At 39.6% G+C, this 25377-nt stretch overlaps 1 protein-coding gene across 2 annotated transcripts in view; it reads right to left on the bottom strand.

Annotated features, from left to right (window-relative positions):
• Positions 1-25377, bottom strand: part of PTPRO (protein tyrosine phosphatase receptor type O) — a gene marked incomplete at its 5' end in the record, with an annotated part of 233570 nt that overhangs the window by 61303 nt on the left and 146890 nt on the right. For both annotated transcript variants that reach the window (XM_080810594.1, XM_080810595.1), the window contains 6 exons: positions 276-396; positions 2380-2531; positions 7105-7216; positions 8332-8525; positions 8868-8988; positions 21996-22192. In XM_080810594.1, coding sequence (XP_080666720.1) covers positions 276-396; positions 2380-2531; positions 7105-7216; positions 8332-8525; positions 8868-8988; positions 21996-22192 — 897 coding nt within the window. The remainder of the gene's footprint in view (positions 1-275; positions 397-2379; positions 2532-7104; positions 7217-8331; positions 8526-8867; positions 8989-21995; positions 22193-25377) is intronic.

Here is a 25377-nt window from a genome sequence, read left to right as displayed (position 1 = left end):
TCACTAAGGATGGTGAATACTCTTGTCTCTCAGCAGAGTAAACATTCCATTCACAGAAACTCGTATTAAGTTGAACCTAACTCTTTTAGTAGTATACATGTTTATTTTGCACTTATAAAAGAGAGTGAGCCATGTTTCCGTTATTTCACTGAATTGAGAAGACCATGACAAATCAACGGATGCAAACACCAGTTCTCTGGACATGACTATTTTCTCACACACACACACACACACACACACACACACACACACACACTCGTGTGCATTCTTCTTACCTAACTTGACCAGGCGGAGCGTGGAGGTATTACTTCCTCGTTCCGTGCAAGCGGTTACTGAGAGGTTGTAGATATCTCCTGGAGGCAGGCTGAGAATTGCAGTCATGACATTGCGTGTGACCTGCAAGATCCATCAAAATCGGGGTTTAAACTTCTAATGAACTTGAACTAGAATACGGCTCCAAACAACTACGGGACTATAGGAGGCATTCCCTCTCTGTTCTGTGTAATCAATCTACAGTTGATTACAAGCTAATGGATACTTTGTTTCCTTTGAAAATGATATAAATTCCTCAACTGAGCCAAATGCAAGGTAGCTCTAAACATGCATAGTGTGTGTCAGAATATTTTTTGCAATTAATTTTCTATCTCGAATATGTATTCCTTTGATATTTTTCCTCATCTTCACAGCAAATTTTAGAAAAGGCATTTGCTAGATTGGTACTGATGTGTACATTACTCAGCCTTAGCTGGGAAGCTCAGAAGAAACCTAGTCATGTCTATAGCTGCCTGGCTTCTTATTTCCCAGTCTCCCCTATGGGTAGAGGAGACCATGTGACCCACCTCTGACCAATCAATTGTCAGTGGAAGTCACATGGGCAGCTTATAATTCTGTTCACGCCCTGTAAATGCTGGGCTTCCACATCTTCTCTTTTCCTCTCCCCGCAGGCTAGAATATGGATCTAATGACTAGGAAGGTTCACCTGTGCAAATGAAGACTACACCATGGTAGATGGAACAGCAAGATAGAAAGTATCTGGAGCCCTGGATGATTGATCCCTTACAGCAGAGGTGCCCTGATCGTTCTGTGCTAGCATGAGAGAAACAAACTTCTATTTTCTTTGAGCCACAATCTTTGTTGTCCTTTTTTTTTTTTTTACAGTAATGTAGTCTCTACCCTAACTAATGCAATTTCAAAAAAGCTTAATAAAGCAGAAGAAAAGAAATCAGTATTTCCAACATACCCAAATATTTAGGCATTGGTGATATATAGAGAAAATATCAAAACATATTAAATGTGGTTTTCTTGAAAATGTTTGCCATCCTGAAGGAAAAGCTCAAATTGTTAACTGTAAATGTAAATGAATTACTAGTTATAACTATTACAGCTCAGTATTAAAGATTAAAAGGTGAATTCTATGAAAGGAAGAATACAATTTTTCTTGATTGTCCTTTCTTCATTTTTCTCTCATGGTACCACCTCACACCTGTTAGAATGGCAAAAATTAACAAGGCAAGAAACAACAAATCTTGGAGAGGATGTGGAGAAAGGGGAACCCTCTTACACTGCTGGTGGGAATGCAAGTTGGTGCAGCCACTTTGGGAAACAGTGTGGAGATTTATCAAAAAATTAAAAATAAAGCTACCCTATGACCCTACAATTGCACTACTGGGATTTATCCCAAAGACACAGATGTAGTGAAAAGAAGGGCCACATGTACCCCAATGTTCATAGAAGCACTGTCTACAATAGCCAAACTGTGGAAAGAGTGGAGATGCCCTTTAGTAGACAAATGGGTAAAGAAGCTGTGGTCCATATATACAATGGAATATTACGCAGCCATCAGAAAGGATGAATACCCAAATTCTCCATCAACATGGACGGGACTGGAGGTTATGCTGAGTGAAATAAGTCAAGCAGAGAAAGTCAATTGTCACATGGTTTCACTTACTTGTGGAGCATAAGGAATAACATGGAGAATATTAGGAAAAGGAAGGGAAAAATGAAGGAGGAGAAACCAGAGGGGGAGATAAACCATGAGATACTGTGGACTCTGAGAAATAAATCGAGGGTTTTAGAGGGGAGGGGAGTGGAGGGATGAGTTACCCCGGTGATGGGTATTAAGGAGGGCACATATTGCATGGAGTACTGGGTGTTATATGTAAACAATGAATCCTGGAACATTATATCACAAACTAATGATGTAAGGTATGGTGACTGATATAACATAAAAAAAAAATTGTTCTCTCACGGGAGCCTAAAATAGTGCCAAGAATCATAAGACATCTGTTTAATGTTTCAATAAATGTTTGCTTAATGGTTTTCAATAGTTTACATTAAAGAATATTCAGATGCCCCATGTTGGGATTCAAAGAAACATACACTCTTTTTAATTTTCTTCTTTCCTTCTGCAACAACCATCCAGTGTAACATTCTAGAATGGGAGAGGTCAGTTGTATCATCACCGTACGTCCAACTGATGTATAACAGACTGTTGTAATACTCCACGGATGTGATTTCTGGAGCAACTGGGGCTACGAGGAAAGAAAGAGGTGCACGTTAGTTTAAAAGGCTAATAATAATTAAAGTACTTCTCAACAGAGCATGAAATCTCATGTAGAGTTAATTTAGAGAATTAAAGTTCACACCATACGATGGTCCCGGGGATGCCTGAACCGCTCAGTAGCATGGGGCAGGTTGGCAGTCAAAGGCAGATACTTGTTTTCTGGGACCCCATCTTGTATGGCTCAGACACAAGGCAGTCAGACCTATCCATACCCGAGGATATCAGGTCTTTTATACCAATTTCCCAGCTACAAGATTCCTGAAATACTCACTTCTTTGAGTATACTTGCTGCATCAATAAATTAATAGTGTAAGACATGGCTGAACTTATTTTCCAAGAGTACTAAAAAATTTGGGGTCCTATAAAAGTACATTTTTTCATTGTGGTGCAGCAAAGTGTGTATGGAAATAAAGGACAGTAGGGTCAATACTTAGAGGGACAGAAAATAATTACTGTTTCTATAAAATAACAAGGCAATATCATTGACCGTGTCTAACCAGTGCTTTGCAAAAAGGAGGCTCTTAATAAATGTTGCTAAAGTAAGTAGTACGGAAAGCAAAAAGGGCTCTTTGCTAAATTCTAACACTGAGTTTATTAATTTTTAAATTTTTCTTACACATTTAAGTTTAAATTATTTCTAGTGGGGAGGAGAGTTCATTAAAAGCTTTATGATATATAAGCTCTGAAAGCATATTTTAATTATTTTTTAAACTAACTGATAATTCTGAGGATTTTAGGAAACATGTACAGAGTTGAATGTAAAGTCCATGTATGTGTATGTTGGTTTGAAGACAAGCAGGTATTCCATCCTGAAAGACAGCACAAAACCAGTTGAAAGAATTGGAGGAGAATTTCCATAAACCATGAAGATTCATCTTCCTCAAGATGCTATTAGTACTCATAATAAGCATTCATAACTATGCTTTCAAGAACAATTCTTCACTAAAGAGATTTGTAGTGCACCTGGGTGACTCAGTGGTTAAGCATCTGCCTTTGGCTCAGGTCATGATCTCAGGGTCCTGGAATCAAGCCCCGCATCCAGCTTTCTACTCAGCGAGGAGCTTGCTTCCCGCCGCCCCCCTCCCCCACCCTGCCTGCCTCTCTGCCTACTTGCGATCTCTCTCTCTCTGTCAAATAAATAAATAAAATCTTTTTTTTAAAAGATTTTATTTATTTATCCGACAGATAGAGATCGCAAGTAGGCAGAGAGGCAGGCAGGCCTTAACCCACTGAGCCACCCAGGTGCCCCTAAATAAAATCTTTTAAAAAATTTAAAGAGATTTGTAATATATAGAGTAAAAACCATTTCTGTTTCAGGAGTGCCTGGTTGGCTCAGTTGGTTAAGCATCTGCCTCAGGCTCAGGTCATGATCCCAGAAACCTGGAATGGAACCCGATGTCAGGCTTCCTGCTCAGTGGGGAGCCTGCTTCTTCCATTCCCTGTGCTCTTCCCCCTACTTGTGCTTTCTCTCCCAAATAAATAAATAAAATCTTTAAAAAATTCTGCTTCATGTGAAATTAGAGTAGTATTTCTATAGGTTTGACAATAAAATCTTGAAATACCAATAATGTATCTAGCAAGTAACACAAATCTGCATCTTATTTCAGAATAGTCTAATAAAGAAAATAATACTTTTGGCTTCTTTTCTCTTAATTTATTTCTATGTAGTTCATTATATGTATGTATCTATCCTTGTATTTCTTTGAAGGATAGTTTCTCATGTTTTAATTCTAGTAAGGACAAGAGATGTATATAAAATTGTGAATCCAGAAGTGGAAAGCTCCCCCTCACGGGTATTAACCAAGTCTTTAGATTTTTATCCGTATTGTTGCTTTAAAATGCGGCATATTACTGAAAGGCCACAAGATGTCACTCTTTGTTTATTAGACATTATTTGGTACACTAGCATAATTACTATGCATTTGACTTGCAGACAAAGTTGCCCAACAAAGACAGGGGACCTGAGATCCTAATAAATCACATCTGACTCAGATATTTTATTCCTACATCCTTTTATATCACACGATTTGGCATTTTGGCTCACAACTAAAGCAGAGGTAAGAGAAGCATGCTTTGTTTGCTTTCAACTTGAAATGAAGGAAGAAAACCAAAATGAGACAAGGCTAAATTTTCAACTGTTTTTTAAAAATAGGTATAAAAATAAAAGTCAGTCACCAGAGATATTTTAATAGTGATTTATATGACATAATTTCATTCTCACACTACCTGTGAAATTCTTATGCCCATTTTAGAGATGTGAGAATTGAGACTATGTGTTTATATGCTTAGATGAGACAGCGAACTGTCAGGGTCAGAATGACTTAGTAGATTGTCCCAGGAAAGGATAAGAAATTCCCAGAAACCCAATTTACTGGAGACAATAGCTCACCTAGGCAAGTAGCTCACCTATTAACCTTATAACTATCCAGATTTGCTAGGCACATAACCTTTGCCAGATCCTGGTTCCCAGCTTTGAAAGGCACAACACAACCACTTGAGTCCAGAACTCCAAATCCTGTTACTTTTTCATTTCTGTTGTGCCCCTTCAAAGATACTGCAAAGAACCTATCAAGGCAGTTTCCTGCCTTATTGCAGTGAGTTCTAATACAATTGGTTTTGCTCTATTAGCCAGTTGTTAGGTAGCATTTTGAATTCTGCCAATGAGAAGAGAGAAGTCCAGGATCACTAAAATAATTTGCTTTGGGTTCAACAGCTAGAGATTTTTGCAAAGCCCGGTCTGCTCAACCAAGTGTTCAGATGCAAAGTCTGGGCTTTTTCCAGACATCTGCTCTGTCTGAGAAGGAAAGAGTATTCTCAGAGAGGCAATGTCAATAAAGTTAAGCCTAATGAATTATTTATACAGTAAAATTTCATTAAAATTAAGTATGCAATTATTTTTTTAAAGACTTATTTATTTATTTATTTATTTAACAGACAGAGATCACAAGTAGGCAGAGAGGCAGGCAGAGAGAGAGAGGAAGAGAAGCAGGCTTCCCACTGAGCAGAGAGCCGGATACGGGGCTCGATCCCAGGACCCTGGGATCATGACCTTAGCTGAAGGCAGAGGCTTTAACCCACTGAGCCACCCAGGTGCCCCAAGTGCACAATTATTAATATAGTCAAGAAACTAACACAGTACTTGTCACATAGCTGGTATTTTCTAACTTTTTGGTATTTTTTCATTTTTCTACTCTAGTTTACTGTTAGCATCTAGAATACAAGGAGCTCTTGTATTCTATTGTATCACTATTCTATTGTATTACTATTGTTAGTAAAGGAAGGAGATGTACTGTATACATTGATAGTGTAAGAGTTCACATGATTAATTTCTTTTTTTAAGATTTTATTTTTAAGTAATGTCAACACCCAATATGGGGCTTGAACTCACAACTCCAAGATCAAAAGTCACATGCTCTACCAACTGAGCCAGCCAAGCACCACCACATGATTAATTTCTTTCCATTTTCTTTCATCTTGATAAAGTTTGATAGAGTAAAACTGAATGTCCAGAGAAGAAAGTATTTTGCTAACATTATTCTTCATCTAGACATGTTTTTCTCATTTCTCCTCTTAACATAAAACTAATAATAGCCTTTCAGTCCAACCAGAAGTTCCTGAAAAACCTTTGTTTAAATAGGATTCAAAAAGTGTTAGTGTTTCTTTGATGAATTTCCCCTTTCCGTTGCCATCTCTGACCACCTCTGCTATCTCCATTATATGATAATGAGCTAACAGTTGTTTACGTACTAAAACTTTCTGCCACATATTTCGCTATTTTTTTTTTCTTTTGGAAGGGAAGAGAAAGTGGGAGGGGGTGGTGAGGGGAAAGGCAGAGGGAGAGGGAGAGAGAGAATCCCAAGCATGCTCCATGCCCAGAGTGGAGCCCGACTCAGGGCTTAATCTCACAACTCTGAGATCATGACCTGACCCAAAATCAAGAGTGGGACCCCTAACTGACTGAGCCACTCAGGTGTCCCCTAAGTGATGTATTTAAATGGAAAAGAATAATAGATACCATTATCATATCCATTTTACACTTAAAAAAACTGAGGCTTAGGAAAGTTAACACACACAGGTTGCTCAGGGTAGGTGGCAGATCCGGATTCAAACCCAGGTCCACCTGTCACCAAAGCCCATTTTCATTGCTGCAATGGACAACACTGTCATCAGCCTGTGACCTTAAAAATGGCTTATGTAATAAGGAGATGGAGGCACTCTAGCAAATACAATCATCGAATGGGTACAATCAATTCATCTCAGTGGGAAGCTGAAAGCTCTGTCTGCTACAATTCAATTCTCATCAATTCCGAATGGGGCACATAAATAAAGGACAATAAGTCAGAATAAAAGCATATTTAAATTTTTAAAAACTATCATTTGAACAAACAATGAATTTTTAGAATCGAGCATACTGCCGTCAGTGAAACTGATGCTCAATCAGTGCCCGGTGAACAACTCGAACTTTCTGGAGGAGCATCTCTTCAGAAACTCCTCAAAACAGTCTTCTCTCCCCCCAGAAGCAGTTCCCACACATCACTCACCTGTTATGAAGCTGATGGTGGAGCTGTCACAACAGCTCAATTCCGGGTCTCCCCATGTTACCATGGTGACTCGAAAGTTGTAGTACCATGCTGGCAACAGATTGGCTATCCTCTAAAAAGAACAATGAGACAAAAGACTAAAGGGAAGAAAATCATGTTTTTGGAATTGAGTTACTTCTATTAGGTCATGAAAATAATCAGTAACTAGTCTTTAATTTTATTTCTGTGCCTTTTTGTAGTTCCCAAATTTTCCATTAAAAATTCTTTCTGGACTGAGGTAAGGTGTAAATAGAATGATATGCAAGCATAATTTTAAAAAATATTTTATTTATTTATTTTTGAGAGAAAGGGAAAGAGAGAGCACGAGCAGAGGGGAGGGGTAGAGGGAGAAGCAGGCTCCTTGCTGAGCTGGCAGCGGACCCATCCCAGGACCCTGAGATCATGGCCTGAGCCGAAGGCAGATGCTTAACTGACTGAGCCACCCAGGTGCCCTACAAACATAATTTTTAAAAAGGGATACAAAGGTATAGAGTCAAATATTTCCAACATTGGTTTTGTTTTGCAGTTTCCTAAGTTGTCTTACACATGTGAAGTAGTACTAATTTGTAAGTGATTGTGCATACGCATCCCCCTATTTCTAAGAAAATCGGCCTCTCACAACTCCATATTCTCCCAATTTGGACTATAAACGTGCGTCCTTGCTGGGAGGCAAATAAGTACTTCATGCGGGACCTGTAGATCCTGCACTTCAGAAAATATTCCAGTCTCAGAAAGAGTAATCTTTACCTGTTCTCTTGAAAAGCGTCCTCTAATGACTTGACATGAGAGGTATTTAACGGATGTGTGGATGTTAAGAATAGTCATCATTAGCTTTGAATGGTGTCAACTCATTATTGAATGACTAAAGCAAATTTTTTTTGTGTGTTTTCCTCCTCAGGAGCAGAGAGGAACAATAAGCACTTGATAGCTCTACTAAAATGTGGATACGCTCAATTAGGGGTGAAACCTTGTTTCACATAATTACTTCTCTCCCCCTCCTCTCTTTTTCTTTCTCTCTCTCTCTTTCTCTCTCAATCTCTCCCCAAAACAGAAATAGTCCAGAAAGCAAAAACAACTAGAAAACTCTTGAAAGTAGCAAGCCCCCATGCATATTTATAGGTAACTTTTTCTGATACATCTGGCATAGAAAGGCACGTCTCTTTACAGGGAAGTGTGACAGCTACTTACCACAGATGCAGTCAAGGAGACAGTCGCTGCTATTTCATAGTACGTTGTCCACTCTGATGTCATTGTTGCAGGGTTGAAATAAAACATTTCAACGACGTATTTTCTGAACACACCTAAGTAAGGTCTGCTCCAGCTCAGAACCACGGCTGTAGGACCCAAAGGGTAGAGCATCAAATCCTTTATCCCTGTTGGAACTATGAAGAAGTGGGGAGGGATGAAAAAAAAAAAAAAGAGCCAAGAAGGAATGTTTAATATCTTAGCAATGGCTTCAAAGTTCTTAATAACTAGGGTTTTCACTGTTTTGATATGATCATTGAATAAACCATATTCGCCTCTGATGTTATTTTTTCTGAGTCATAGATGCTAACCATATCCTCCTGGTATACAGTGGTTGTCATTTATTCCTCTGGATGTAAAATATTGGGTGAATAAGTATGGTCTCCCCATATATGATGATAATGACTTGGACCTGAGCATTGGACTCCCACCGCCCAAAAAGTACCCTGATAAAGTTATTCTCAAGGCTGGCAGCTTACCGATAGCAAATGTGACAGGATCTGAAGGTGGTCCAATCAAAGGGCCTTTTCTTAGGTACATCACAACCTGGTACTGGGCACCAGGAACCAGATTTTCAATAATAGATTTGCTTGAGTTCACCTTTAAACCAAACACCCGATATGATTTATTTAGAGCTGGGCTTTCATAATGTGACACAAAAGCTGATATCACATTCAGGGACTCCTTGTGGAGCCACAGATGACTTTGAAATCCAGAAGCCTTTGCTCATTCTGGGGAAGGTCACATTTCAGAATTAGGATGATTTATAGTTTATGTGAACACTGAAGGGAACCCAGAACATTCAAATTCTATGGCTGGATTTAATAAGCCCCGTGAACTGTTTTATACCCATCAATGTCAATTTTAACTACATACACTGGAGACACATCAGCCTCTAACCATAATCAAATCAGCAATACCATAAGGGGAGTCTGACATCCTAAACTGTAATGTCAGCTAAAAACATACAAAGATCAGTGCAGCAATGTCTTCAGTCTCTCGTCACTTAGAAGCATATAATATCTAATTATAGAGATGGAAATGACCTCAGAGATTATCTGCTCCAAATCTCTCATTTAATAGATCAAGAAAGTAAAGCCAGGATATGGCCAAGGTCACATATTTAGATTCAGCGCTGGGACTGGAAGCCTAGTGCTGTGACCTCTGCAGGCTGCTACGGGTAAGTCATGGGACTAAGCATGGAGGGATGGCAGAAAGTACTTCTCCAGGCTATTGTGACCCCATAAAAGAATGTGGTAGGAAATATTTCTCATTTAGATGAGCTCTCCTTGCTGTTCCTAAAAAAAAGAAAGAAAGAAAACTCTTGGTTTGATAACAAATGTAATAAAGAGAACAGAACAAGTAGATGAATGAAATGTTCTTGCTAAGGTTAAATGTTGGTGTTCCCGAGGATTGATGCTTTAGCTTACATGTCAAGGAATGTGTGACTTTGACCTTTAGGGCCTCTAATGTTGAAGACAGTCTTGCTTAGTAGAAAGAACACAGGCTCTCTATTCAGACTGCCTGAAGTCAAACCCTGAGTCTACTTCCTTGTAAGAATGGGAATTTATCTATAATTTATTTTTAATGCTTACCTTGGCTTCTTGATTGGTAAACTATAGATAATACTATTCTATACCTCACAGAGTGGTGAGGATGCTTAAACTAGAGTATCAATAAAGTTAACTCATTACTCAGCAATTTTTTTTGTCCTCTAGGGTGCATAACATGCAATTGCTGTGGAAAGAAGCATAAATCAACGGAGAATAGTACCATTGACAGCTTACCTACACTATAAGGCTTTAAAAAATTATTATTAAGTTTCATTATGATTTTAAGAAGAAACAGAATTGGTGATATAATATGAATTTTAAGCCTTTCCAATACCAAAAACTGATTCTACACAGTAGAAATTGTACACTTTGAATTGGTAGAACTTGCTCTAAATGTTAAGTGTGTGTGTGGGGAGGAATCGGCATACCATAATTTCTTTACTAATAAGTTAAGCAAAATAAAATTAAGTTGAATGAATACATCAGCATTTCCCTCCTTTCTTTCCTATTTACACTCATATGAGAACCTTTTGCCCATGTTTTCGAAGGTGAATTCTGCTGGAACCGTCCAGGCAAAGTTGGCCAGCTCTCCTCATCAGACAGAGTATTTCCTGAAGAGACAAACTACGAACAAGACATGTATATTGTGCAAAACTAAGTAATGCTGTCTTATTTCTTTAAAATCAGTTCCTATGTCATAAATAAATAATGCTCATCGTAGAGATTACTCACACAGTAGAAGAGCAAATGAAGTAAACTGGCAATTTTTCTGTCCTCCTCCCCTCATTTCCAACATTTTAGTGGGCTATCTTCCAGACCCTCCTCCACACAGATATACATAAACAATGTGATATTGAATCATATACGTGTTACATTATTAACATCGCTCCGAACTTTTCTTTAAAACTGAACAACACATCATACAGCTAAGCATGCCTGCCAATGCTAACTTAGCTCATTTAGGATATTTAGAGTAACAGAACAGAAAAAGTGTAGACTGCTTTAGGGTTGTGTTAGTTTCTTCGGCTGGATAATATTTTAAGCAAGTTGTTGATTCTGATTATGCAAATGATTATGTGAAATCAGAACCACTTAAATATGCCATCAAATTTAATATCCCGAGAGTACCATGTTAGTGAAATAAGTTGGAGAAAGATAGATACTGTATGATTTCACTATGTGGAAAATAAAAAGCAAAACAAATGAACAAACAAAATGAAACAAAACTCACAAGTATGGGGAACAGAATAGTGGTTGCCAGAGGGCAGGGGTTTTGGGTGATGGATGATATGGGTGAAGGGGGTCAAGAGGTACAAATTTCCGGTTATAAAATAAACCGGTCACGCGGATGTAATGTACAGCTCGGTGACTATAGTCAGTAATATTGTGCTGCATATTTGGAAATTGCTAAAAGAATAAATCTTAAAAAGTTCTCATCACAAGAAAAAAATTGTAACTCTGTGTGGTGAAGGATGGCAACTAGGCGTATTGTGATGATCATTTCACAAAGTATACGACGGTTGAATCATTATGTTGTACCTCTGAAAATATGTTCTACATCAATTATCCCTCCATACAAAAAATATGCAATTGTAACAAATTCACCCTAGGGACATTTACTTGTTTTTTAAAAGGTTTTACTAATTTATTTGAGAGAGAGAGAGAACATGGGTGGGGTGGGGGCAGAGGGAGAGGGAAAGCAGACACCCCACTGAGAACGGAGCCATCACCTCCTACCTGGAGCTCAAGGCAGGGCTAAAGGTGGGGCTTGTCACAGGGCTCCATATGGGGTTCCACCCCAGGACCCCAAGATTAAGACCCGAGCCGAAGTCAGACGCTTAACTGACTGAGACACTCAGGCACCCCTACATTTTTTTTTTTTTTAATAAAGAAGAAACTACATGTATATACATCAGACTATTTTAAAAAAATGACCTTGGTAATAAATAATAAAAACCAACTCCCTCCTGCCACCTCGTTTTTGAATATTTGCTGAGCCACCAGCCTGTATCTATGTCTACCCCTCCATTCCCTTGTAAATATTCCAGATCACCTTGGGATAAGTAGATTAAAGGCAGGCAGGAGAAATCCCCCTAAATACTACTGATTAAGTAATAAGTATTTTATTCCCCAGAGGATCATTTCACATCACCTCCCCCAATTTTCATCCCATCTTTGCATTCCACTATTTCCTCTCTCCCATTTCCAATGGGCTTCGTCTCCATTCCAGAGAATTCAGTTCTGCCCAATGCTCTTCTGATGAGGCACCAGTCCTGTTTCTCCCCCAGTTAAAGAAATAGGAGGAAAGATGTCTTAGCATAAGAAATACCTGACAGACTATTAAATTGCAGGTTACGTACATTGTCAGAGAACACACAGGGGTCAAAGCAGATCACATATAAAAATAAATATACATACATGTATTAGATGGCTTTTTTAATCCTGAAATTTATGATTGTGTGTGAGTCTTTGGAGACAGTACTGAAAGCACATTTGCTTTGAAGAATTGACCAGGTCCTTTATGTTTAACACCGATGGAGCCCAGACTTGATGTTCAACATATATTTATTAATGAATAGCACTGAGATGGTTCTTAGGAGGCATACATCACAAAATACCCTTTTCTACAAACATCTGCAAGCAAATCATACACAAAACAAGAACTGGACATGGAGAGCATATACATGATGAGGACAAACTCAAATTCATGGGTACAATGTACCTACAGGGAAGGCCAGACCCTAAGCATCATGAACTCAAAGTTCAAGTCAAATTTGTTTGATTTCTAGGACGTGACACAGGACCAGCCCAGCACCCAGACATCAGGGTTGGTGTCAGGAAGACTAATGGTACTAACGTTGGGTCTCACAGGTGATCTAGGTGATACATAAAACAAGGATCCTTTGGTATAGTCAGTCGTAGAAGAAAAGTAGGGAGCATGAAAGTATAAAATAGTAAAACCTTACATTAACTGTTAATACAGTAGTCCCCCCTTATCTGCAAGGGATTTATTTTAAGACCCCCCTAGTGGATGCCTGAAACCTTGGGTAGTACTGAGCCCTACGTGGACTATGTTTTTTTTCCTGTACAAACATACCTATTGTCAAGTTTAATTTACAAATTAGCAGAGTAAGAGATTAACAATAACCAGTAATAAAAACAATTATGACCATATATTGTAATAAAGTTATGTGAATGAGGCCTCTCTCCAAAGATCTTGTATTACACCCACCTTTCGTATGATGCTGCGAGATGATAAAATGCCCACATGATGAGAAGAAGTGAGGTGAATGATGTATAGGCATTGTGACCTGTTGTTAGGCTACTGTCAACCTTCTGACTATATGTTGGAGGAGGATCATTGGTTTCTGGCCACGGTAACCATGGGAAACTGAATCCATGGAAAGTGAAACCACAAACTGGGGGAGGGGGCACCATTGTATGTTTGGCTTTAGAACCACTCTTAGTTTTGAGCTGCATCTTGAATTTTTTAAAAATTATTTTTATTAACATATAATGTATTATTTGCCCCAGGGGTACAGGTCTGTGAATCATCAGACTTACACATTTCACAGCACTCACCAAAGCACATACCCTCCCCAATGTCCATAACCCAGCCATCCTATCGCTACCCCCCACCCACAGCAACCTTCAGTTTGTTTTGTGAGATTAAGAGTCTCTTATAGTTGTCTCCCTCCCAATCCCATCTTGTTTCATTTTTCCCTTCCCTACCCCCCACAGTCCCCTGCCCTGCCTCTCGAATTCCTCATATCAGAGAAATCATATGATAAATGTCTTTCTCTGATTGACTTATTTCACTCAGCATAATGCCCTCTAGTTCCATCCATGTCATTGCAAATGGCAAGATTCATTTCTTTAGATGGCTGCAAATAGTACCCAGTAGTGCGATTGCTGGGTCATAGGGTAGCTCTATTTTCAACTTAACACCCAAAGAACAAATAATCCAATCAAGAAATGGACAGAAGACATGAACAGACATTTCTGAAAAGAAGACATCCAAATGGCCAACAGACACATGAAAAAGTGCTCAACATCACTCGGCATCAGGGAAATAGAAATCAAAACCACAATGAGATACCATCTCACACCAGTCAGAATGGCTAAAATTAACAAGTCAGGAAACGACAGATGTTGGTGAGGATGTGGAGAAAGGGGAACCCTCCTACACTCTTAGTGGGAATGCAAGCTGATGCATCTTGAATTTTAATGTAATCACAGTACCACTGAATATAGATTTAAAGAAATAGTATTATTTTTTCTTTTTGGATAATGGTTGCTTTGGGAAATAAACCCAAATCAGACTGATACTGGTGATAATAATCTTCTGGTTTCTTTTGATTAATGGCCACATGACTGCAGGCCAGTTTTTGAGATTTTTTTTTTTTTTAAGATCTATATGTTTATTTGGGGGAAAGGGGCAGAAGGAGAGGGATAGAGAGAATCCTAAGCTGACTCCATGCTGAGCGAGGAGTCCGATGAGGGGGCCCCATCTCACAACCCTGAGATCATGACCTGAGCAGAGACTAAGAGTCAAGAGTCAGATGCTTAACCAGGCACCCAGGCACCTCTGTTTTCCAGATCTTTTCAACTGATGTTTCCTTATCCAAATATATGTGTGTATGTGTGTGTGTGTTTAGTGGGGCTATGGATAATGTTGGTGTAATAACAAATCTTCAAAATGTTCTTGTAATTGAGATAACACTTCACACAGTGGTCTAGATCTTGCCCTCCACTTTAAATATTGGTCTCTGTGCCTATAATCCTTAAGAGTTTCACGTTTGCATCTCAAGAAGGCATTGTCCAAGTGCACTGAAACCAGCCTTCTCTGGCTCATTTATAATTTACAATTTCTATCTATCCTGTTAGCCTTTGGCTTCTATGCAAAAGATATGTAATTTGTACATTAGATGAGGGGTGAAGAAATGTACGTTGGGGCAGTCAAGTTCTGTGTCATGTTCTGTAAGAGAAACACATTTTTCTACCAATGTAATGAGTGAGCTGTCTTTCCTATGCTCAAGAAGGGAAGCTACTAAGCCGCATGGTGAGTTGTGATTACAACTTAATCGGTTTAGCATATTTACTCCTTACTTTAATTCAAGTCAAGGGGTAGCCTTATCAGCAAGTAAGGGCTTATCTCAATACTCTTAAACTTTTCTAGTCCTCCAAAAGCCATGATTCCTGAATTCCTCTTATCAACTTAAAGTTTCTCACTCTTTGAACTTCACTAAATGCCTTATTTTCATTGGATAAATGAAAACATTCCACAAAACTTTCATATAGCAAACCTCCTTTTGAGTATTATATTTCCAGCGTATGACACATGAGTTGATAAATTAATTTTTTTGCTTTTAGAGAAGTAAATATTGTCTTTGCAAGTCACCAGGAATCAGTAAATTTGATCTTATGAAAAAACAAAACCAGGTGTTGGGAAAATAGTTCTGGACTCCAGTCTCCATGTGGATACTCAGGGTGATGGAAAGCAAGGTCTTTCCTGGGGCCCATGTGGTAAGCTTTCACTCAGGACTGATGGTTGTGTGCATGAGCTCATTCTGGTAGCTATTCCCAGAACTACTGATTTCCACCCCATTTCTGCATTCTCCTTATGCTCCCTTGCATTCAGCTAACTCCTATTTATCCTTCAAAGCTCTTCTCAGTTGTGAATAGTGAAAGAGGAATTTTTTACTTTAGTTCTTTTAATTTTTTTTAAAGATTTTATTTATTTATTTGACAGAGAGAGAGAGAGATCACAAGTAGACAGAGAGAAAGAGGGAAGCAGGCTCCCTGCCAAACAGAGAGCCTGATGCAGGTCTCAATCCCAGGACCCTGAGATCATGACCTAAGTGGAAAGCAGAGGCTTAACCCACTGAGCCACCGAGGCACCCCAGTTCTTTTAATTTTTGAATAATTTTTTCAGTGAGCATGAATTACTTTTATAGTTCAAGTAACAAGAAAAAGAATAGAAAAAGTAAAACAAACAAACAAACAAAAACTCCTTAGAACCAGGAGGAGGAGCAAGATGGTGGTGGAGTAGGAGAACTAAATTTCGCCTGTCCAGGAATTCAGCTAGATAGTTATCAAAACACTCTGAACACCTATAAACTCAATAGGAGATTGAAGAGAAGAAGAGCAGCAATTCTAGGAACAGAAAAGCGACCACTTTCTGGAAGGTAGGACTTGCGGAGAGTGAATCCAAGGGGATATACAGGAAGAGAGATCATAGGGGATAGGAGTTGGCTCCCGGAAAGCAGTAGAGAATCAGAGCACAAAATTGGAACTTTTAGAAGTCTGCTCCACTGAGGGATGTCGTTCCAGAGGCTAAGTGGGGGGTGGAGCCCTCGCAGGGACAGTGTGGTCTCAGGAGCCTTGGGGTCATGGAAAACCGGGGCTGCATGAGTGCCACCGAGCTCCCAGGTATCACAGTGGGGAAGCCGCTGCAGAGATGGAGCCGGGGGATGGAAGGCGGGGAGGGCTCTCAGCTTTCGGTTACCTTAAACCATGATCTGAGGCACTGTCAGGCCACTGCTCTTCTAGCAGGGACCCCACAAGTGGCAGATCTGGGGAGACCCCTGCGTGGGGTGTGAGGCAGGAATCTGCTGGGTTGGAGACTCCAAATGGGGCTGTGTCCCAGAGACAGAAATGTTCGGTCACAGGTTGGGTGAGCTCAGAGTGCAGCCAGAGATGAGAGTGATTGATGGCTTTTCTCTGAGGGCACACTGAGGAGTGGGGCCCCCAAGCTCTTGGCTCCTCTTGGGCCAGAGATTGGGAGGCCGCCATTTTCATTTCTGTCCTCCAAAGCTGTACGGAAAGCATTCAGGGAACAAAAGCTACAGAGAGCGAACCTGAGCAGATTGCTTAGCCTGGTCTCTAGCAAGGGTGTTGCAGTTCCCGCTGTGGGCAAAGACATTTGAGAATCACTGCAACAGGCCCTCCCGGAGAAAGTCTTAAGAACATCCAGTCAAGATCAAGTTAACCAATCAATGAGAACTGTGGAACTCCAGAGTTAAGGGAATGCTGCACATAGAATTCATGGTTTTTTCCCAGTGATTCTTTAGTCTTTCAAAGTTACATTTTTTAAATTTTATTTTCTTCTTATTCTATTTTTAAAAATTTTTCCTCTTTCCTATTTTAACCTTTTTAAACTCTTTTATCTTATCAATACCTTTTCAAAAAATCTTTTTAAATTTTCATAGTCATAGTCATATTCTATCCCTTCATTAAAGTGAGGGGGTAGAAAACAATTTATCATGCTAATGGACATCAAAAGAAAGCAGGCGTGGCAATCCTTATAGCAGACACATTAGATATTTTTTTAAAGATTTGATTTATTTATTTGACAGACAGAGATCACCAGTAGGCAGAGAGGCAAGCAGAGAGAGAGGAGGAAGCAGGGTCCCTGCAGAGCAGAAAGTCTGATGCGGGGCTCAATCCCAGGACCCTGAGATCATGACCTGAGCCGAAGGCAGATGCTTTATCCCACTGAGCCACCCAGGCACCCCCAGACACATTAGATTTTAAGCCAAAACTATAATAAGAGATGAGAAAGGACACTATATCATACTTAAAGGGTCTGTCCAACAAGAAGTGCTAACAATTGTAACTATGCTCCTAACATGGGAGCAGCCAACTATATAAACCAATTAATAACAAAATCAAAGAAACACATCGACAATAATACAATAATAGTAGGGGGCTTTAACACCCCCCTCACTGAAATGACAGAGCATCTAAGCAAAAGATCGACAAGGAAATGAAGATTTTAAGTGACACACTGGACCAGATGGACATCACAGATATATTCAGAATATTCCATCCCAAAGCAACAGAATACACATTCTTCTCTAGTGCACATGAAACATTCTCCAGAATAGATCACATCCTGGATCACAAATTAAGTCTCAGCTGGTACCAAAAGATTGGGATCATTCCCTGCATATTTTCAGAGCACAATACTTTGAAACTAGACCTCAACCACAAGAAAGGTGGAAAGAACTCAAATACATAGAGGCTAACAAGCATCCTACTAAAGAATGAATGGGTCAACCAGAAAATTAAAGAAGAATTTAAAAAATTCATGGAAACAAATAAAAATGAAAACACAACTGTTCAAAATCTTGGGGATGCAGCAAAGGTGGTCCTGAAAGGAAATTATATAGCAATACAAGCCTTTCTCAAGAAACAAGAAAGTTCCCAAGTAACAACTTAACCCTACACCTACAGGAGCTAGTGAAAGAGCAGCAAAGAAAGCCTAAACCCAGCAGGAAAAGAGCAAGCATAAAGATGAGAGCAGAAATCAATGAAATAGAAACCAAAAGAACAGAAGAACAGATCAACGAACCTAGGAGCTTGTTCTTTGAAATAATTAATAAGGTTGATAAACCCCTGGCCAGACTTATCAAAAAGAAAAGAGAAAGACCCAAGTTAATAAAATCATGAATGAAAGAGGAGAGATCTCAACCAACTCCAGAGAAATACAAACAATTATAAGAACATATTATGAGCAACTATATGTCAGCAAATATGATAATCTGAAGAAATGGATGCATTCCTAGAGACATATAAACTATCAAAATTTAACCAGGAAGAAAAAGAAAACCTGAACAGACCCATAACCAGTAAGGAGATTGAATCAGTCATCAAAAATCTCCCAATTTTAACAAGAGCCCATGGCCAGACAACTTCCCAGGGGAATTCTACCAAACATTTAAAGAAGAATTAATACCTACTCTCCTGAAACTGTTCCAAAAAATAGAAATGGAAGGAAAACTTCCAAACTCATTTTATGAGGCCAGCATTACCTTGATTCCAAAACCAGACAAAGACCCCATCAAAAAGGAGAATTACAGAGCAAAATCCCTGATGAACATTGATGTAAGTATTCTCACCAAAATACTAGCCAATAGGATCGAACAGTACATTAAAAGGGTTATTCACAGCGAACAAGTGGGGTTTATTCCTGGGCTGCAAGGTTGGTTCAACAACTGCAAATCAATCAATGTGATACAATACATTAATAAAAGAAAGAACCAGAAACATGATACTCTCAATAGATTCTGAGAAAGCATTTGACAAAGTACAGTATCCTTTCTTGATCAAAACTTTTCAAAGTGTAGGGATAGAGGGTACATACCTCAATATCATAAAAGCTATCTATGAAAAGCCCATAGCAAATATCATTGTCAATAGGGAAAAACTGAGAGCTTTTCCCTTAAGGTCAGGAACACAGCAGGGCTGCCCACTATCACCACTGCTATTCAACATAGTACTAGAAGTCCTAGCCTCAGTAATCAGAAAACAAAAAGAAATAAAAGGCATCTGAATTGGTAAAGAAGAAGTCAAACCCTCACTCTTTGCAGATGATATGATACTTTTATGTGGAAAACCCAAAAGACTCTGCTCTAAAACTGCTAGAACTCATATAAGAATTCAGTAAATTCTCAGGATATAAAATCAATATACAGAAATCAGTTGCATTTCTATACACCAACAACAAGACAGAGGAAAGATAAATTAAGGAGTTTATAATTGCACCCCAAACCATATGATAACTAAGAATAAACCTAACCAAAGATGCAAAGAACCTGTACTCAGAAAACTATAGAGTACTCATGAAAGAAATTGAGGAAGACACAACGAAATGGAAAAATGTTCCATGCTCATGGACTGAAAGAAAAATATTGTGAAAATGTCTATGCTACCCAGAGCAATCTACACATTTAATGCCATCTCTGTCAAAATATCATCAACTTTTTTCAAAGAACTGGAACAAATAATCCAAAAATTTATATGGAACCAGAAAAGACCCCGAATATTTGGAGGAATGTTGAAAAAGAAAACCAAAGTTGGTGGCATTACAATTCTAGACTTCAAGCTCTATTACAAAGCTGTAATCATCAAGAAAGTATGGTACTGACACAAAAACAGAACACAGGTCAATGGAACTGAAGAGAAAGCCCAGAAATGGACCTTAACTCTACGGCCAACTAATCTTCGATAAAGCAGGAAAGAATGTCCAATGGAAAAAAGACAGTCTCTTCAACAAATGGCATTAGGAAAATTGCACAGCCACATGCAGAAGAATGAAACTGGATCATTTCTGTAAACCACACACAAAAATAGACTCAAAATGGATGAAAGACCTCAATGTGAGACAGGAATCCATCAAAATCTTTGAGAAGAACAAGCAGCAACCTCTTTGACATTAGCTGTAGCAAATTCTTCCTAGAAAAATCACCAAAGACAAGGGAAGCAAGGATAAAAATGAACTATTGGAACTCATCAAGATAAAAAAAAACAAACAAACAAACAAAAAAAACTTTTGCACAACAAAGGAAACAGTCAATAAAACCAAAAGGTAACTAACAGAATGGGAGAAGATATTTGCAAATGACACATAAGATAAAGGGCTAGTATCCAAATCTATAAAGAACTTATCAGGGGCACCTGGGTGGCTCAGCAGGTTAAGCCTCTGCTTTCGGCTCAGGTCACTATCCCAGGGTCCGGGGATTGAGCCCTACATCGGGCTCTCTGCTCAGTAGGAAGCCTGCTTCCCCTCCCCCACTGCCTGCCTCTCTGCCTACTTGTGATCTTTGTCTGTCAAATAAATGGATAAAATCTAAAAAAAAAAAAAAAAAGAACTTATCAAATTTAATACCCAAAGAACAAATAATCCAATCAAGAAATGGGCAGAAGACATGAACAGACATTTCTGAAAAGAAGACATCCAAATGGCCAACAGACACATGAAAAAGTGCTCAACATCACTTGGCATCAGGGAAATACAAATCAAAACCACAGTGAACTACCACCTCACACCAGTCAGAATGGCTAAAATATTAACCAGTCAGGAAAAAACAGGTGTTGGTGAGGATGTGGAGAAAGGGGAACCCTCCTGCACTGTTGGTGGGAATGCAAGCTGGTGCAGCCACTCTGGAAAAGAGTATGGAGGTTCCTCAAAAAGTTGAAAAGAGAGCTACCCTATGACCCAGCAACTGCACTATTGTGTATTTACGCTAAAGATACAAATATAGTGATCCAAAGGGGCCCACGCACCTGAATGTTTATAGCAGCAATGTCCACAATAGCCAAACTATGGAAAGAGCCTAGATGTCCATCAACAGATGAATGGATAAAGAAGAGTGATATATATATTGAATGGAATACTATGCAGCCATCAAAAATGAAATCTTGCCATTTGCATCGACTTGAATGGAACTAGAGGGTATTATGCTGAATGAAATAAGTCAATCAGAGAAAGACAACTATCGTATGATCTCATTGATATGAGGAATCTGAGAAACAAGACTGAGGATCATGGGGGAAGGGAGAGAAAAACGAAACAAGATGAAACCAGAGATGGAGACAAACTGACTCTTAATCTCAGGAAACAAACTGAGGGTTGCTGGAAGGGAGGGTGTGGGAGGGATGGGGTGGCTGGGTGATGGACATTGGGGAAATTATGTGCTATGGTGAGAAAAATAAGTAAATTAATTAAATTAAACAAATAAACTCCCAGAACCTTCTGCTTGGTTGTTTCCTCCCCCGGGTAACAATTTTCTGGCCAGTTTCTAAATCCTCTTACCTCAGTATATCTCCTCATGCCCAGTTCTTTCTTTTTGTGAATTCACAGGGCTTCTTGATCAGTTACTTGTAGCCTAGGCCTTATTTCATACTCCACAGTAACTGTATGCTCACTTATGCATTGTTCTCACTAGATTATAAACTCTGCCAGAGGCAGATACATAGCAATTTTCTAGAATCCCAGCATCTATCCTACCAAGTACCTGGCACATTGTTAAGTGTCTTGAATGAGGAGTGAAAATAAAAGAGCGATGCTAGTGCTCAGAGGGGGAGGGAGGAAGACTATAACTGAAGAACCGCGCACACATGCACACTCGTTTCCTGCTCACAACACGTCCCCCCCGAGAGGAGCCCCCCCACCCCCATCTGCTTGCAATGGCCTCCTGGCTCTGCCTGCTCTCTGGGCTTCAGGATGTGAGTGAGCAAGCCCTTCAGCATTTCCCCCAGTTCCTTTACCTGAGTACAGTACTGCTTTTCTAGCCTCTGGCTCTCCTTCTGTTTCTGGCAGGTGAGCGACACCACAGACACGATGGTGCCATTGTAGTTCTCCTGGGAAGACGTCCAAGACATCAGCGCAGTCGTTGAGCTTAGGACGTGGACACTCACGTGCTGGGGCTTCTCAGTCAGTTCTTCAATCCATTCTCCTGAAGGGCCTGAACATTTCAAATAAGAGCATAAAGGAGGTTTCATGCTGAGCTGGTGGAGATACAAGAGTCGAGTTTTAAAAACTTGTTTTTTCCTTTCACCCTTACACACAGAGTCAAGGTAAGACTGGTGGCTGGATGGGCACGGCCCTCTGTCCCCTGCCTCTGAGGTTATTCCAGTAAATTCTTCACCAGAGAGAATCGACTTCTTTTTCAACGCAGAGTGGGTGTGGTAGCGGGTGAATTTCATCAGTGTTTAGAATTCCTCTGCTGTTAGGATCTTCTGTCTCTATAAATAATGACTTTGAGATTCAAATTAACCTCAACTGCCATCATGTGAAAAGATTTCAAATTTGGTAGCAGCAGGATCAAAGAGACGGTGTGCGACTATATTGAGAGAAGAAATAGGCAACCGGCAGGCTTAGTTACAGAAGCTGCCTGAGAGCTGGGTGATCATTTGAGGGATGAGGTGGGTTCCTCATTATAAAGTATCTCGTCAGAAGTGCCCACCATTAGCTTTGTTCTCTTAAGTTTCTCCAGTGGTTATTAGCACCGTGCCTGACCCGTGGTAAGGACTCAAGAAGTGTTGAGGCAGTTATTTTCTGTGGAAGTTCTTTGTTGAAATGCACATGTGCAACTTTCCTTTATTTGTTAGGATACAGGTCTCAGTGTCTTAATAGGGAGCTGTATTGCTTGGCTGGGATCCGGGAGGGGGAAAGGAGCAAGTGGCCCTCCTTGGAAGAGCCGTCTCGGGCTCACAGCCAATGGGGTCAGGGAGAGAATGACCATAAAAAAATGACAATGATAATGATGGCAAAGAGATAGAACACTCGGCATGTTCTAGGCTCTGCTTTAGACTTGTATATGCTTACATATATTAACCCTTTAATTTTCATAACAGACCTATGAGATAAGTACAGGTATTAATTCCACTTTCAAATGAGGGCACTGAGGCAGAGAATGGGTAAGTAGATTCACCCACAGGAAGGCTGGTTCCAGAATCCATGCTCTTAACCCCTGCATGAAACCTCTGGGGGCACTAGGAACTGTCAAAAGCCCTGGTTTGGAGATGGGAAAGTTGATCAAAACTCGGCTTTGACTTTGACCTTGGACAAATGTATAACTTCTCTGAATCTCTGTCAATGCACGGGCTAAATGGATTAAACCACTGAAATGTTAGAATTGAAAACTTGAGAGATCCAATACCTCATTCAAGAGATGAGAAAACTGAGGTCCAGAGATGTGTATGACTTTCACACAGCTAGTAAGTGTCTGGGGGCCAACCTAGACCTCTGGTCTCCTGGCTCAGTGTTTTGTGACAATTTATCATGATGCCATCAGTCACTGAGATCAAATGAGATCATAGGTGTTAGAGAACTCTGTAATTGTTAAGTGTTTTCATCACCGTTAGGAAGATTACTGGGGTAGCTGGGGCACAGAGAGCCGAAGTGGGAGGAAGCAAAAGCAAAACAAATTCCCTAGTTCAGTGATTTTACCTTAGGACTAACCCTGATAATCAAACCAAGGTCATGGGTCACTGCAGGCTATGTGGAAATGGACTTTGCTATCAAATATTCCTGGGTTCTAGTCCTCATTTGAACACTTGGGAAAGTCACTAACCTTTCTGTGCCTTGGGTTTTTTTCCCACCTGAAACATGGGATCACTGAAATGTAAAGCTGTTGGGGGACGAATGTAAATGTGTACCTTTCTTCTCATCTCTGAGGAAAGCCTTCAAAACCACAGAAATACAAATCATAATGCAACAAGAGAAACATAAATCTTAATGGAATTTAATAAATATTAATGTCATAGATTAACACCAGAACAATCTGGTCAGGAAAATGGGCCGTGAATATCGTTCGGCTGGTATGAGCCTGTACTATGTTGAGGCGGCTTACTGAGTTCCAGGATGTTATTTGTATCTATAGTTTCCAGTTTTAAACTAAAGATGTATATGTAGTACCCCTGAGTAACTCATTACTGTAGATCAGAATAGCCTAAACACTAAAAATATTATTCTTTTAATGTGAGAGAAAAAAACCAGAATTTTTAGTGTCCTATATTCTTCTAGATGAATATTAAGATACATCTCTTTGAAATAATCATATTTCTGAGCAATTCTGGCACAGTCTCAATTTAGATACTCTAGAGCAGAGTGCCTAACACATGAAAGTTGTTCATTTGTTGAAGGTACAACAGAATTAATAAATTAGAAGTATAACCCCAGAGTAGGATTTTATAATTTGGTATGAGAAATAAGATGTACACAAATAAAACAAATCTAGAAAAATATTATACACAAATAAGCTCTGTATTTTGTGTTGTGCATTATGAAACACAGTAGAAATTCAGAGAAGGGAAGGACCAGCATATTCAGAATAGCTGAGGGAGATTTTTCTAGAAGCCTTGACACTTGGGATGCATCTCTACTGAAGGACCCGAAAACCTTCTGGTGAATGAAACATTTTAGCTTCACAGGAAGAACCAAATAGTAAAGTTCATTCTCATTCTTGAGTGACTACCTGAAAGCCATGCAGGCAAAATCCTGACTATTCTTTCTGTATACCTTATGGGTCTTTAGGCCTCTTACCAATGGCAACATTTTTTTTTTTAAGATTTTATTTATTTATTTGACAGACAGAGATCACAAGTAGGCAGAGAGCAAGGCAGAGAGAGAGGGCGGGGCGGGAAGCAGGCTCCCTGCTGAGCAGAGATCCTGATGAGGGGCTCGATCCCAGGACCCTGAGATCATGACCTGAGCCGAAGGCAGAGGTTTAACCCACTGAGCCACCCAGGCGTCCCAACATTTTTGGTTTCTTAAGTAGAAATGCTACATGGGACCTTTTCAACATTTTTCAGCTATTAAATAAATGGATCTCTTCCCTTTATCCTCCTCATTCTCCCATCCACCCTTTTGAGGATTATTTGCTGAAAGGTGGTATTTGCCTTTGGAGAAGTTCACGAAGTGTGTGGTGGTCATCTTTTTTGAAGAGTCATTTTTATCCATTGCCTTCTGGCTTGTTCTTTAAGCCAGAAGGCAATGGATAAAAATGATAAATGAGGTAACTGATTTTTGGCCTTGAAACCTCTGGTGAGCATATTCCGATTAGCTAAGAACATTACAGACTTGCACAATTGCTGCAGCTTCTGGAGGCTAGTTATTTGCTCCATTATTGCCCCTCATGGAATCAGG

Source organism: Martes martes, assembly GCF_963455335.1.
Source record: "Martes martes genome assembly, chromosome: 8".
Lineage (NCBI taxonomy): Eukaryota > Metazoa > Chordata > Mammalia > Carnivora > Mustelidae > Martes > Martes martes.
The sequence above is the reverse complement of the archived record's forward strand: the minus strand, read 5'-3'. Positions and strand labels throughout refer to the sequence as shown.